Source organism: Globicephala melas, chromosome 10, assembly GCF_963455315.2.
Source record: "Globicephala melas chromosome 10, mGloMel1.2, whole genome shotgun sequence".
Taxonomy (NCBI): Eukaryota; Metazoa; Chordata; class Mammalia; order Artiodactyla; family Delphinidae; genus Globicephala; species Globicephala melas.
In genome coordinates, this window is record NC_083323.1 from 66728367 (window position 1) to 66745347 (window position 16981).

The following is a 16981-nucleotide window of genomic DNA, read 5'->3' on the forward strand; positions in this document are numbered from 1 at the left end:
GAGGGCGTCCACGCGTCCTGGCCCCCCGGGGCAGCGCTGGCTCCCTAGAGAGGGCCGGGGCCTGGCTGCTGGGAGGGGGCGAGCGCCCGGTTCCCGTCGCCTCCACTCCCGTCTCCTCCGGCTACGCGTCCCCTCCCCTTGCCAAAGCTCGGACTCTCGGGGTTGCCCTTATTGTTGGCCGCGTCTGTCACTTTGTGGGCCGGGTGACATGAATGGATGGGCTGGACACACCTTCCACCCTTCTAGAAAAAAAAAAAGTCTGAATCTGCATAGAGGGCGGGAGGGACTCCCCCGGCGCCCCCAGAGCCAACGCCGCGGGCAGGGGAAACGCACAGCTCCCCCCTCCCACACTCACTCCTCCCCTCCTTTAAAAAACCGCCCAGCCCAGAAAATAATATCTCTCCCTACCCGCCAGCGTCCGCGGTGCTCTCGCCTCCTTTCCCGGCTGAGCGCGCTCCAGCGTTGCGGGAGGCGACGCGCGGGGCGCGGGTCCGGAAGCGGGCGCGCAGCGGTCCGGGGCGCCGCACCATGCTCCCGAGCGCCGTGGCGGCCCATGCCGGCGCCTACTGGGACGTGGTGGCTTCCTCCGCGCTGCTGAACTTCCCCGCCGCGCCGGGCTTCGGCAACCTGGGCAAGAGTTTCCTGATCGAGAACTTGCTGCGGGCTGGGGGCGCCCCGCCGCACAGGCTACCACCGCCCCCGCCCCACGGCCCGGCAGCAGCTCTCGCCGCGGGCGCTCAGGTCCGGCCCCTGCCCGCCAGCCCGGTTCCGCTCAAGCTGTGCCCCGCGGCAGAACCAGTCAGCCCCAGCGGGGCGCTCTACGGCACGCGGTGGGCGTTTCAAGTGCTCAGCCCCTCGGCGGACGGCGCCAGGCTGCCGAGCCGGGCTCCGGCGGACCGAGACTGTGCCTTCCAGCCATCAACCCCAGGTGAGTCCGCTCTCCCCTCCCCAGCTGCGCGCGGCGCTTCTTGGCCTAAGGATCCCGAGACCTGGGCGCGCCGGCCCTAGTGCGCAGGAATCCGCCCGGACCTAGACCTTTCGAGAGCATCTAGAGATTCAGTGGAGATGCCGCCTCGGGGGTGAGGAGGGTACCACCACTAACTGTGATTTTCCTCCCCTTCGCGTACCACCAGCTTCCTCTCCGTCCCCTCTTTCTACAAGTGGTAGGGCTGCCTTGAATTTAAGGCCTTTTTTGAAGAAACTCTGGAGGCACCTCCTGGCATTAGCCGAAAGGGCAGCCCCGGTCCTGAGATCTCTGGGTTCGCAGGACCAGTTTCACGGGGTTTCCCAAGTTCAGCGTCTCCACCCGCCCGCTCCTGTCCCAGAGGCCGCGCGACACCCTTTCCCTGGAAAGTTCTTGGCTTGGAGAGCCTCGCTCGGCCCGCTTTGGGGGCTTTTGCCTCTTCAAACCGTTGCGACGGTCGAGGCGGTTGCAGAACGCGCGCAGAGATCTTTGGAAAAAGAGTTGCGCAAAGTTTTGGCTTTCTTCACTCTTACATTTTGGATCACTGAGACGCAAGAAAATCGAGGCTGGCTTTTTCTTAGTGCTGAGCTGGAACAGCCTAATTGGCACCTGGAGTAGGAAGTTCGCCAAAAAATGAGAATTTACCAAAAGAAGGGCAGTTTTGGTTTGCTTGTTTTAATTCCCGAATAAAACCTAAGTGTCGTGACTGGGAAGAGGATGCGGACAGTTTAGTCAATATATTAGCTAAAGCTTACGGGAGGGGCTGCCGAAATTGGCAGCGAGAAAGGGAAAGCCTCTTAGAGACTCAAAAACTGAGATCCAGTGGATTAATTTTTTTTTTTTTTTTTGGCTTGCGTCCTTTGACGATCTTAACTCATTCTTTAAATCCCGGTGGGTTTGTCCAGAATGACTAATAGACGCTTTTTCAGCAGATTTCATTGTCCCACCAAACTGCCGAATCAAATTTATTGCTAATGGCTTTATAGAATTGAACATGTTTAGAACCTGTCCTGGTCTTTCAGTTTGAAATGGTTACTAACAGAATGGGACAAATATAATTATATTAGCACCGGTCTCATTCACATAGTGTAAAACCTAAATTCTAGGCAGCCTTTTCGCACCCTGGGAGAGGAACAAGTACAGTTAAGACAAAGTTTATGTGCCTTGGAAATTTGAGCCACTCTGTTCTTTTTGAAGTATTAGGAAAATTAGAAACGTGTAAAGCAGGTTCGTGTAGACAAGAGCTGGTAAATAATGACTCATTAAAATAACATTTTCAAGAAGATTTGGTGATTTGTATAACTTTTGGTGGTTTGCCATTGTGTTCATAGAAGCTGTTTTTCAAGAATTCTTAAGTTGCTCTTGATCATGACTGGCTCCTCAAAAAAGTTAATTTTAACCTTTGTAGATTTTACAGGTTAAATTTAAGTAAACCAAATGCGAATCAAATGCAGACATTTCAATAACTGAAAAATAATTTTGTATACCTATTCATTTTCATTCAAGATGTTACAATTATTGGGTAAAGGGTTTCCTAACTACGTTATTTTTATTTTCAAGAACATACTCATTCTTGTACACTTATTAAAGTATCAAAATGCAAAAATGCTTTTTGGAATAATTGAGAGTATAAGAAGTTAAATTTCACTTTGAAGTATTTTCATATAGCTTAAGCCTATATTTTTCCTAATTTTTTTTCAGTCCTTATTGAAGATTTGATGTTTTCCTAGGTTAATTTTTATTTGAACAAATAACTTTTTATTTCAAAAAACTCATTCTTGTGAAGAGTGCATTTAATTTTTGAAACTCAAAAAATATCTTAAGATTAGAACCCCATAAAATTGTGCCCACAAATATGCTGCTTAAAAACATTTTAAAAAAATTTTGACAGAGAATATAGCTTTCTGAACCGTGCTCCAGTTTTATTTAAATGACAGATTCTTGCCCTACCAAATGTGGAAATTCTTTTGTACTGTGTAGAATTATGAAGTTATAATGAGTGCTGACAATGTTAGCTATCACCTGAAAATTAGATGAGGATGAAATAGTGATTGATGTTCTGTAAAGAGTAGAAAGGAGATTTAGAAAAGCTACTGTTTTCAGAACGATAAAATACTTCTTTCTGAAACATCAGTGAACAACCAGTTCTCATCCTTTAGACACTAACTTAGGAGTGGATCACAAAATGTGATTTTTAATGATTTCGGTGTATTTGACTACTCATTTTTTTCTCAACTTAATTTGTTGAGTGCACCAGTCTAGATGTTGAATAAGAAAACCCCGGAGTTCTTTTTAAGGGCATTGGTGAAAGACAGCACCATTTAACTAGAGGATTTATGCCACTGCATGCATTTCGGCTTCATTATTTTTGTTACCCACTATTAATTATACCATATAGTTCATTCATTCAGCAAATGCTTACCGACTGTCTCCCATGTGTTCAGACTGTTCCAGGCCATTGGGATAATCAGTGAACAAAACAGATGACTGTCTCTGCCCCTGTGAAGCTTATAGTCCATGTTCTGTCCTACTTTATGGTTTACCAAGCATTTTCATAATTGTTAGCTGCTTTAATTCTCATAATAGGCCAATTTTTTCCTACAAAGATTATTCCACTTCCTAATTTTGTTTTTGTCTGAAGTATCAGTTTAAACATCTGTGGTCTTGTGAAAGAGAAGAAAATTGCCCCAAATCTCCATATTCCTTGGATTAGTCTTTCACTGGATGTGAGAAAACTAATGAGGGCTTATGGGATAACCAATTGCATGTATCACAATAATAAATCAGGCAGGGATCTTATATCTGAGCCCATAAGGAAAGAAATTGGCCTTCCCCTTCATCTTGTTACGTGTCTGAAAGGTGGTGACAGTAACACAGGTTTACAGATTATGGATGAAAGTTTAGCTTTTGACAGAGAATATAGCTTTTGACAGAGAATATAGTACTTCATCCCTGAAAACTGGCAAGCCTTTAAGTATTTAGAGCAAGCAAAGGAACATTCCATAGCTGTATGTTGTCAAGTTGTATATATAGAGTAGTTTAAAAACTTAAAAAATCAGAGGGCAGTCTTCGAAGTTTGAAAGGGGCATGTTTAGTGTAATAACAGGTAGTTGAGTAGATTCACCTCCAGGGGTTGTATGTGAAAAAAAGAATTTTGGATATTATAGTTTATTAATGAAACGAGGTTTTTCAAGTAAATCCTAATCATCAGAGATCCTCCCCCAGAAGTTCATTAATGTCATTACTTGGTGGCTATTGTGCTAGATTTAAATATCCATGTTTTTGTATATTAAAGAGGGTCCTGAAATGTAAAAAGCTGAAAATTTAAAATTTCTCTTAGTTATGTCACCAGTTTTCTTCAAAGTAAGTGGAACAAATAGCCTTGCTTTTCAGTAACATTTGTTATGTTAAACATTTTAGAAAGTGTTTGAAATGAAGATAATATCCTGAATGTAATTTAGTGATTATTAAATCTACTCCTAGGGCTGCATATAAAAGGCTTAGAAAGCAAATGTTTATTCTGAAACGTTGAATTGAACTGTTCTTTTTTTAAAGTAATTTTGTCGAGTAGGTTGTACTATGTAGTACAGAAATGGAACCACATCCATAGTATTTTTTTCTGGGACCCCTGTAGGGCTGTTAATTAATGTGTCACGTGCACTCTGAGTGTCTTGTCCACCTCACAGTGCCAGTTACTCTTGACCTATTAATCCTTGACTCCGTCTTAAACTACTTGCACTTACGTTTTTTTTCCCAACTGGTAGCTTTATCCGCTTTCACTGAGATACCTGAAAGTGTGACATAAAATAGCTTCTCTTACATCTTAGGCACTTTGGAGAGGGAGAAGAAGATGAATCTGTGCTCCAGGTGGGGATTCCAGTCCAGCTGAAGACTGCGATTTGATTTATGAAGCCGGAGTTTGTCATTTATTTTTGCTGACGCTATGCTCTAGGTTTGTTTTGGCAAATTAAAGTCACAGGATCTTGACTATTGATGATACTGACCCAGAACCAGGACAAAGGGAATGGGGGATCCAGAAAAGGATAATGATGGGACCCATGCTGGTAGTTCCTTGCTCAGGCTATCGCCCCAAACATCCTTTGGTGGAATTTGTAGATAATACCAAACAATATTCTTACTACACCTGTACTTTTTTTTTTTTTTTTTTTTTTTTGCTGTACGCGGGCCTCTCACTGTTGTGGCCTCTCCCGTTGCGGAGCACAGGCTCCGGACGCGCAGGCTCAGCGGTCGTGGCTCACGGGCCCAGCCACTCCGCGGCATGCGGGATCCTCCCAGACCGGGGCACGAACCCGTGTCCCCTGCATCGGCAGGCGGACTCTCAACCACTGCGCCACCAGGGAAGCCCTACACCTGTACTTTTAAAAATAATCTGCTCAACATATCTTTGGATTTATATGAAGATATTAATAACTTTTACATAGTTCCTGAGGAATCAGCTCTGAACAAATTGTTATAGGGTCCCCAAGTTCATAAACTTCAGGTTCAGGAAGTTCTTGCAGTGACGAGAACCAGTAGGATTAAGAGACAGTCCTTTTACTTCTGGTTCAGATTGAGAAAACCACACTCCCTCCAAAATAATGTCTGAGTTGGAATTACAAAAGGGTAGCAATTTATGTGCATTTTACTTGGCTCTCACTTTAGCACCTATCCCTCTCCCAATCCCTAAAATATGCTTCTCTACTTTGCTTTAACAGCAAGAAATTTCAATCTGTTAACATGTATTGAAGCTTTATTGCTGAGGTTTAATAATCAAATAGGAGTAAATACAGTAGGCAAGTAGGAACATTTTAGAATTTCTCCCTTAACTCTTACTCACTTTAGGGATTTGAGGATTATTTTAAGAGGCACAGTGGTTTGAATGCCCAGAAAATTGCGTACGGATTTATGCAGAAGTAAATGTAGGTTCCAGAGGGTTCAGGGTCGTGTCAGGAAGCCAAAGGATGTCATATGTCGTGGGCAACTTAAAATAATTGGCAACGGTGATTTTTAGCTACTTTTGTTTGCCATCAATGTGGCTCAGTTGTGGGACCCAATGCTGTGCATTAGAGTCCGTTATATTCCTTTTGGAGTGTGCCTCCTCCATCCTGTTCTTGTGCCCACCAGAAAAAGTCTCTTTTTGCTATAAGAAAACATCTTACGGTTAGTTTTGCTGCTGAACAATGATAGAGATGGTATCAAGTTGAAAGTAAGGGAAGCAACATAAATAATAGCTGTGTTCATAAAATATTTTTAGCTTCATTGCTATGAAAGTTTTTACAGAAGCAAAAATGTTATCGTCTTTCAAATATTTAAACAAATGTGTGTTTGGTTTTTTTTTTTTTTGAGTCATAAATTTCTTAATTCTCAAACTCTAAGAGTTAACAAATCAGCCATTGGATCATGTTGTGAGACTGGTTTATAATGTGTCTGATTCCTGAGGCAGATCTTATTTGTTTGGTATCCTGCTTATTTCGATTTAGTTTTTAACTTCTATAATTTGAAGTCATAATGTAAGGTTTTTGTTGGATTCATAAAAAAAGTCACTGATAAGTTACCATTTATTTCATATCTCTATGTAACCTTGCTTTATAAGGTTTTTCTGAAGTCTTATAAGGCATTAATCAATAGGATTATCAAATATTTTGCATAAGAAATGTGTTTTTATGTTAGAGTTGGGGGGTAAATACCTTATTTTCTCCTCAACCTACTTTCCACCACACTATTTCTCTTGCTGACATCTCCCGTAATTTTAGAATCCATTTTATACCTTGTGGGAAGGCTTGATTTGTAGCTCTTAAAACAGTGTTTGTCCACTTAATCTTGGGTTAACAGAGGCCCTAAATAAAGTTTTTTACCTTAATTACTGTCATTTTTCTTTCCACAGTGAAGGTACACAATTTTTAAGTCAAATTAAAAATTAAAAACAATTTTTTAAAATTTAAAATTAAAAAAAAATTTTTTAATTAAAAACAATTTTTAATCACTTTGTTTTCATTCAAATGCACCTGGAGTCTGTCAGGAATAAAAAGGGAAACTGTAGAAAGAAACAATATGATTTTTATCCAGGAATGCTTGTTAGAATCCTTCTTTAAAGACTTCATTAGATCATGCTTCCATTTTAAACTTTCTTAGTAAGAATTTGGATTTTTGCCTTAACGTATAATATGCTTACCAGACCCTTGTATATTTTATTCCAAAAATATTTTATTTTACTTTCAGTAATGTTTCTACTTTTAATGAAATCTCTCCCTTTCATTCTTTTTAGCCTCCAGTCAATACTTGACTTGGCAATGCTGAGTGATTCATCACTTTATATAAAGTTACCATAACTGATTTTATCTTTAATAACGTTATTATTTTGTCAGCCAGCTATTAGTTGGGAGTATTTCAGGGGCACACTCTTTTTGTAAGTTATATGAACAGTAAACTTAAGGCACTAAAATTCTCTAAAGTCAAAGATCAGGAAGCCTCTATAAGTTTTTAGACTTTTGTTTCAGAATCAAACAAAGCATGGGGAAAAGGAAAGGAAAAAAACATCAGGTCTTTTTCTATATATTGCTGAATATTTAATTGCCTTCTTGTTTATAGGTATTCCAAAGATGAACTAGGTTTTTCCCTTTTCTTTCACGTGTTCAGGCACCACGCCTGCCATAACAGCCTTGATTTCATTAGTTCTAAGTGGCCGTCAGAAACAGAATATACAATATCTACCAGTTCTCTTGAGAAGTCTCAAAATTCCTTGTTCCTTAAAGATTTAAATCCCTAATACTTTCAAAATTAAAATACGTGGAGGAATTATTCTTTGAGAAGATTTATGTACGTTAAAAGAGAATAAAAACCATGACTGCTGGTGAATTTTTTTAATAGACTAACCTAGGACTGGATTGAGTTTAGGTGTGTTGAACCTACCCTAGAGTTAGATTGGGTCTGAAACCAAAAGACAGATTCTTCAAAGCGGGAACAGAGTCATTTCTGTTTGTCTACGTATTTTCTATAGGTGCTTTCACACTGCACATTGAACAGCTGCAACAGAGACCACATGGCCTGCGAAACCTAATGTATTTACTATCTGGGCCTTTACAGTAAAAGTTTGCCAAAACCTTTTCCAAAGCATAAATGGCAAATTGAGTCAATTTTAAAAGAATGTGTAGTTTTCTGAGCTGGTTTTAGCAGTAATTCTTTAATTTTAAAGTCTAGATTCACATCTAAGGTCTTTAAATTACTGATTATATAATCCCAAGCAATTCATGTAACTGCATTGAGCCTCATTTCAAAATGACCACAGATGTTAGGCTCACCATTTGACTTTCAACCACATACCTCAAGAGCCCATTGACAACATACAGGGAAAGATGTGAAAGACAGCTTTCCACCCTTCCACCATAAGTAAAATACATACTGGAAAAGGGGTATTGCTGCGAAGAAACCATCTCACAACTTAGAGGCTTAAAGGAACAATTTATTATTTTCTCTCACGGTTTCGTGGACCGGCAGGGCGCAGCTGGGTGGTTCTCACTTGGAATCTCATTGCAGTTAGAGGTCAGCTGGGGCTGCCATCATCTGAGGGCTCAGCTGGGCTGGATGTCCAAGATGGATGTCTATTGACTCGCTTGGCTGACAGGGACGCTGGCTGATGGGGTGCTCAACTAGAGCTGTTCCGGCATTCACACTTGGATTTTCCAAGGGCCTGGAGCTTCTTATACCATGGCACCTGGGTTCTGAAAGGCAGAGTTCTAAGAGCAACATTCCCGGAAACCCAGGCAATAGCTGTAAGTCTTCTTACAACCTAGCCTTGGAAGTTCCAGAATGTCACTTCTTCCATATCCCTTGGTCAAGCAAGGCAGCAAGACTATCCCAAATACAAGAGAAGGGGAAATAGAGATGGCTGTCAATGGGAGGAGTGCCAAATAATTTGCAACCATTTAAAGTGTGCCAGGAATTAATCACATATGGTGGTAGAGCTGGGAACTCAAGGAGCCTTTATTGAGGATTTTAGAGGTTTGAGAGCTACAGGTACTGTTCTGCCATGGTATTCTCTTCTGTGACACTGACTTTATAATAAAAAGAGCAAGGGATTTCCTCAAATTTTGCTCATTTTTTGGAAGCTGTCTGATGAAGACTCCTTGAAGGGAGAGGCAGCTGTCTAATGAAGACTCCTTGAAGGGAAAGGCACTAATTTTGATAATTGCAATGAACTAGAACCCCACAGCTTGAGGAAAAGCCAGACCCCACCCCCTTGTTGGTGTCGTGAGGACAGAAGAGAAGATGCTAGTGGGAGTGTCCAAACAACTGGTCGTTACCTCTTGCCACGCAGCATGTGACCACAGTAGAATCCTTCCATTTAGCCCCTGTATATTCCACTACAGCCCATCCACTACTGCCAGGTGATTTTTTTTAATGTAGCTTTCATCATATCATCAAGCTATTTAGGAAAACCTTAATTATCCCCATTGGACTATCAGATCAAATAAAAATATTCAGTTTGTCCTTCAAGACCTTCATTCCATCAATTGCATTTAGCTCCTCCAGCCACCTTCTTTTTTTCTCAGTTATATATATATTCTTTTTCAGATTCCTTTCCCTTATAGGTTATTGCAAAATACTGAGTATAGTTCCCTGTGCTATACCGTAGGTCTTTGTTGGTTATCTATTTTATATATAGTAGTGTGTATCTGTTAATCCTAGCCTTCTAATTTATCCTTCCCCACCACTATCCCTTTTGGTAACCATAAGTTTGTTTTGTGTGTCTGTGAGTCTGTTTCTGTTTTGTAAGTAAGTTCGTTTGTATCTTATTTTTTTTAGATTCCACATATAAGTGGTATCATATGATACTTGTCTTTCTCTGTCTGGCTTATTTCACTTAGTATGATAATCTCTAGGTTCAGCCATGTTGCTGCGGATGGCATTATTTCATTCTTCGCTGAGTAATATTCCATCGTGTGTGTGTGTGTGTGTGTGTGTGTGTATACACACACACATATACGTATACACCACATCTTCTTTATCCATTCATCTGTCGATGGACATTTCGGTTGCTTCTGTGTCTTGGCTATTGTAAATAGTGCTGCTGTGAACATTGGGGTGTCCAACTACATTCTTTTTTTTTTAAACATCTTTATTGGGGTATGATTGCTTTACAATGGTGTGTTAGTTTCTGCTTTATAACAAAGTGAATCAGTTATACACATACATATGTTCCCATATGTCTTCCCGCTTGTGTCTTCCCTCCCACCCTCCCTATCCCACCCCTCCAGGCGGTCACAAAGCACCGAGCCGATCTCCCTGTGCCATGCGGCTGCTTCCCAACTACATTCTTAATGTTCACATCTTTGGCCTTGGGCCAGCAGTCAGGCTGGTCTCCTTAACCTGCCCTGGGTGTCACCATCATCCTTGCCTTCTTTCCTTTTGTTCATGCCACCTTTCCTTCCTGGAATGCCTTTCTCTTCTTTTGCCATTCAAATACTTTCCAAATCAAGTTTCCAGATCAAGATGCTTTTCCTGCTTAAAGCCTTCTTTGACAAAGCCTTCCTAACAATAATAACTCTTTTCTTTGTTCTTGATAGTATATTTTAGTGGAAATGTGGACCATGCTGCTTCTTTTTATATGCTGTCTTACAATCGATCCCAAATTATATAATAATGGTAGGAATAAAGGCTAACATTTATTGAGTGCCTGCTGCACGTCAGGCATTTTTTTGTGTTCTTTTCAGTGGCCTCATCCTGATTATACATTATAATCACGAGTGCAACTTTTGAAAAATAATGGTATACTAGGGGGCCCACTCCTCGCCAGCATGATTTAACCCAATTGGTGTGGGGCCTGGGCATCTGTATCTTTGAAAAGCACTCCAGATAATTCTGAGGTGTATTCAGGGTTGAGAAACATTGGCTAGGGGAACACACAGTACTATGTTTTTTAGATCTCATGGCCTTGGAAAATGCCTCAGATTTTATAGGACAAAACTGAATTTGGGGCTTCCCTGGTGGTGCAGTGGTTGAGAGTCCGCCTGCCGATGCAGGGGACACGGGTTCGTGCCCCGGTCCGGGAAGATCCCACATGCTGCGGAGCGGCTGGGCCCGTGAGCCATGGCCGCTAAGCCTGCGCATCCGGAGCCTGTGCTCCGCAGCGGGAGAGGCCACAGCAGTGAGAGGCCCGCGTACCAAAAAAAAAAAAAAAAAAAAAAACTGAATTTGGCATATGAAGATATTTGTATTTCATTTATTTGATTAGCAGATTCAGACCTGTAAGGTACGGAACATTTAAAGGTAGAAATTCTTCCAGGGAGGGAAGCCATCCTTTTTTAATCTGTGTCATCCCAGCACACCGTGCATAATGTGGCCCTTGATAGATATGCAATAAGTATTATTTGCGTGGAATTAAAAGGACAGAATCAAACAAGTAGACTCTGCATTTGCTTTATCTTCTCGTGAACTGTACTAGAACATTAAGACCTTTGTTTTGCTGTCTCTGAAATACTCAAGGCAAAAATAAATGCAGACTTCTCTTGTTTTCTGATGAGCAGAAAGGTAAAGGATGACTTAACTTGCTTAGCCTTGTGATGGAAGGCAAGTTTGCACGTGAATCACATAAATGAATTCCGTCCAGGTTGTGTGATAAAATAAATCACACCTTATTCATAAGTGTTATTTCTTAGGTCTTACTACTCAAGACAGATGGTTGTCATTCTTTAGAGTCTTTTGCGGGGGGTGGGGTGGGTCCACTCTATTCTTTATAGTCAGTTCAATTGTGTAGTATTTCAAGGTCAGGGGTTTAGATTTCTTTATTCCCGGTGCCATGTGCCCAGCACTTGAAGGAGGTCATTAAAACCATCCTTTTGAAATTATTTAATTCTCTGTTATTCTTTCCCAGAGGTATTTTTTGACCTTTTGGTTGCCTTTGTAAGACACCTTGGAACGTTTTCTCATTTCTCCTTGTCCTTCTAAAATATGCTGCCCAGTCGGCATAGCATCGCGGTAGCTCCTGAAATTTATTTGAAGGTTTTATCAGTGGTCTTTAGGATCCGTCCTTTGAAACGTCAGCACAGATCAGTCAATACCACAGTTTGCTATGACAATAAAAAGAATGTGGTTTCACCCCATGTAGATACACTCTGTTCTCCATGGGTAAAGAAAAATGAAAATAATAAAAAACAATTTAAAATGTTTTGCTTGCTTTCTAGACAACAGAATTTTGAAAATAATTTTTCTGTATCTAGGCTTGTAACCACCCTTGACTGTGGGATGCTTTTGTCAGAGAACCGTGTAGTTAAGTTAAAAAGAAAACAAACCAGGCCAGTTCACCATTAAGTTGCCTCTAAGTTCCCATCTTAATTAAACATTCAAAATAATTAATAGGTAGTTTGATTCTGTGTCTTCAAATAAGTCAGAACATCTGATTAAGAAATGAAAAGTTCATGAAGTTTTCTGTGAATAAGTGATTTTAGCCGTTTGGATTCAGAAAGTCTTGTTCCGGAAATTTTAAGTCATTTGTTTGTAAGAGATTCCCACAGAACCCAGAAGGCAGATTTGTTGGCAGGATACAAAATTTGGAGTATCCTGAAGTGTTGTGCTGAGGGAACCTAACATCACGCTATAGAACCTGACAGTGTGCATTTTTGCCATAGGGAAAGCCATTCGTTTTTCTCTTATGGAAAGCTGGGGAGATGTGGAGATGTCCATTTTCTGGGTTCCATCTCTTACTGGATAACTGGCAGTCTGTGTGCATGACATCCTTATCCCTCATGGCTAATAACTACATACTGTGCTAAAATATCTGTGTTTCCCTGGTCTTTTAAAAAATGTGCTGAGACCAGTCATCATCACATTCCAGATGCTTGCCCATTTGAGGTTGAATATTAATGAATGAAATAGCAAGTGTTAAATGCATAGCCAGTCCAGTGCCTGTGTATAGGAGGTATTCCGTAAATAGTATGATCATAAATATTGTTCAGTACGCCTAAAATGAATTGTTTCTCTCATGATAAATGATAAAGTGACTGCATCTAAATGATACTGATTGGCTTTGAAATGCATATCATCTGCTTGAAATTGCCTTGTTTTCTGCCCTTTTCAGAGCTTCTTCAAGGTAGTTCTTAAGTGGTTTACAAAAGTTTTAATGCATCTGTTAACTCGTCCCTTTGTTTTTATCACACTTGAGTTTCTGTTTTTGCTCACCACTTTAAAAACCACGTGGTTTACAAACACTTAAAAGTGTTACACATGTTTTTAACGCACTACGTTGTTTTAAATGGCTATTTCCTCACACCATTCAACATCCCTGCAGTCACATGCTCAGCTGGATTAGCATTTGACTTATGTCCAAGTAGGAGCACATAAAAAAATGGAGCACTTAATTGGAATTTCACAGTGATTTCTACATAAACCAGCTTCAACAAGGTGTATTATGTATGGAAATTAGGAATTGACTAATCTGTGTAAATATATGTGTGTCAGTGAGGTGATTTTAAAAGGTGAAGAAATGCTACACGGTGGAACTTTAAGCCTGGTCATGTCACATGTAGTTCTTTAGCCACTAGAGTTGCTACTGTAGACAGACTGTCATTTTGATTACAGCTTTACTATATTTAGATAGGATAATATAGAGCACTGTAACAAACTGTTCTATTAAAACCTTTTCTGGTTAAATTTACCACTAAGGTCCTATGTCTCAGAACCTCATTTATCATCACAAATGAATTTAATTGAACACTTGTCTCAAATGAACCATCCATTTTTTAAAAAATTCTTTATTTTTTCATTTTAGGGCCATAGGGTTAGACTGAGAAACGTTTTGGCTAGACGAGTACAATTTGTAATTTGTCCACGTCCTGCATTGTTATTTTAATAGTATCACTAATGTGCTTATTTTCTACACGAGATATTGAGCAAAAACATTTCTTTTGTGTGTATATTTCCAACTGTCATGATAAATGCTTACACACATGTATGTAAATGCAACATGGCTCAGCCTTTTTCTTTTACCTCAGTTTCAAAAATGCCAAACAGCACAATAGCCATAACTTAATTATCTACAGAGTGTTTAGTTTGGAGGTGAAATAAGTTAGTTAACAGAAATACTTGAGAATAGACATAATGAGGTAACTTTTATACAGGGAAATGTATTTCCATATTTCAAAGTGCTTCATAAACTCATAGAAACATTAGAAAATGTAACTCTGCCTAAATAATGCCGTACTCTTATAATTTAAGATGTCAAATTCAAATAAAGTGATTTATCATTTCTATGATGGTTTTTCAGTCAGTATTAGAACAACTTATGATAACAATGAAAATTTTTTTAAAGTTTCATAGAACTTACTGAGCACCAAAGTGGGTCTCCTTTTCATACTTTGCTTAGTTGCCATATTTTCAAGGTAGCATTAAGACATTTTATTATTTGAAAATCCAGATGTTTAAAAACTAAAAACACTGACATTGACAACTTTCCATCATATTATAGAAAAGACCCTGCATTATGATTAATTTGCAATTCAAAGACATTAAGGACCATGGGACCATAAAATTCTTATATATACTTATTTTGAAATATCCTTCAAAGATACTGGTAAAATAAACACATACTTATCATTTGGTTAAAATATGAGTCTGAAATTACTGTGTTCTTGAAAAAGACATGTATTTGTAGCAAAATAATATTCACTGTATATGATTAAGAAAAGAAAAAAGTTTCCATTGAAAATGAAGGGAGAGTAGTAAAAATATTTATTTTCAAGTCATGTTCTAGATTTCAAGGTCATCTGTTGTGGAAGATAACTATGTTTCAGGGTGTGTCAGGGGAGCAGGGAAGAGGTTAATTCCTGATTTCCTATTTCTTAGTTTTAAGATCATTCATTTATTGAACATTTTTTGACTATTTAGAATGTGCCATGCACTCTGCTGGGTATGTGATGGTAAAAGCAAGTTGCCCACCTAAAGAAATATCACCCATATTTATATTGTATTAAACCCCACTGTACTAAAGGACATGTTGTATCTAAGGTACTAAACCAAAGCCTGGCATATAGTAAGTGCTCAATAAAGAAGAGCCATTAATATTCTGTGACATCCTTTATAGCTATTTTTCATCTACTGAGGAACAGAGTGTAAAATTTCTTTATTTACAAAAGTAATGATAACTATTCCGTGTATATGAATTAAAAATGTTCTGAATAGAATAGTTTAATAAAATGAGAAGAGCAGAATTATATGGCAACTCCCTATACTATAAACACAAATGCTTTCAGGTTGATATCTCTTGAGAGTAAATGTTGTTACTATTCTCAAATACTTTGAGTCATGTAAAAGTGATCAGAAAGACCACTTTTTGTTATGGAATTGCTCAGTAAATTAACTGTTATCAACTTTGGAATCTAGCTATCTATATATTTCAAAGAACCTTCTGAAAATAAGCAGTAGAGTAATACCATCTCTTAAAAGAGTAAACTGGAGTGTGTAACATCCAGATTGTTTCTTGGTAAGTATTATATCCAGAGCCGTGCTGTTCAATGTGAAAGCCTCTAGACACATGAGTCTATTTAAATTTAAAAAGAACTTAAAGTAAGAATTCAGTTACACAGACATACTAGCCACATTTCAAGTGCTTAGTGGCATATGTGACAAGTGGATACATATTGGACAGTGCAAGTAGAGGACATGTCCATCATCACAGAGAGTTCTCCTGGGCAGTGTTGCTCGAGGTTGTATTAGATAAAGGACTATTTGATATTTACTACTTATAACCACACAGAAAACGAATGACTCTAAGTTTGGTTTTGATAATTTGATTGTTTACACCACAGCTTCCAAATCTTGATTAAATTATTTAGCAAGCTCTTTGACAGGTAAAGCCTGCTTTAAAATGACTTTAATTCCAGTAAAAGTTTAACGAAAGCCTCAGAAGATGTAGTGCTTTACTCCATGACTTCGGGGAAATTGGAATTTTGAATACTGTCTAAGAGATATGGCTAATCAGTGTGATCAACGCTTTCTCTGCAGCGCCTTCCAAGCCTTTTTTTCTGAGCGCCCCGCCGTTCTACTCGTCGTGCTGCGGTGGGTCCTGTCGGCGCCCTGCCTCCCCCACTGCTTTTCCAAGTAAGTTTTTATACTTCATCAGCAATGCCTCAGTTACTCTGTAAACCAAAGCAGCAGGATTTAATGTGCTCTGGAAAACTAATTGGTAATGCAATGGCAAGGAGATAATTCCTCACTAAAAATCACAGCGATCCTATTCAGGAGGTTTCCAGAGATTTATCGAACCTCAGCACACTGAGCGATTGTGAGTGGCTTCTAATGGCATTGAAACCCAGGGCTGACACACCAAGGAAAACAACTTATTTTCCATTTGATGTAAAAGATCTCAGAGGGACCCATTTGGCTCTTTCTGAAACGTGTAGCAATGCTCATTTAAAGAAGAAGAAAGGAAGGAAAGAAAGCTAAGAAATTGTGTAAAATTTCCATTCAACTGAAAATGTGACACAGAAAGTCACTAGGTATCCATGGAAAATAATCAAAAATTGTCAAGATTGTAGAAGGAGATAAATACCTTGTCTTAAGATCTTTAAGAAAACCAACCAGGGTTGTAGGAAACGTTTTCAAGAGAACTTTTCAAACATTACACAATTGTAATAGTGTGCAGGGTAGAGGGAGAATGACAACTTTCAAAAACTTGAAGAGCACACACACACACTCACACGCACAAAGAAAAAAATGTCTAACTGAAAATAAAAAGAAATAAAATTCACCTGATCTTGAGATTTCTAGGTCAGCTAAGAATCTGTAGACAGAGGATTTGAGTTTATGATAAAGAAGTCCAGAGGAGGGGTGCATTTATCTCAGCTGCCCAAGAGAAAACATTGATTCAGATTAACAGCTCTGTCAGGTGAAAAGTGAAATAGGGTTAGAGTCAGGTGGAAGTCCAGAGCTGTATCACGGTTGAATTCAGATTCCCTGTTGCCTCTCTGCATGTGTTTTATGAATGTTTCAGGAGAGCAGTTGCTCAACAGAATGATTCCTGACAAG

The 16981-nt window shown here is 39.5% G+C and overlaps 1 protein-coding gene across 1 annotated transcript in view; it reads left to right on the forward strand.

The window, feature by feature from the left end:
- Positions 1-381: 381 nt before the first annotated feature.
- Positions 382-16981, forward strand: part of DBX2 (developing brain homeobox 2) — a 41348-nt gene continuing 24748 nt past the window's right edge. Inside the window, exons 1-2 of the mRNA XM_030835003.2 lie at positions 382-928; positions 15959-16054. Of these exons, the coding sequence (XP_030690863.1) occupies positions 529-928; positions 15959-16054 (496 nt within the window). The 5' untranslated portion in view covers positions 382-528. The remainder of the gene's footprint in view (positions 929-15958; positions 16055-16981) is intronic.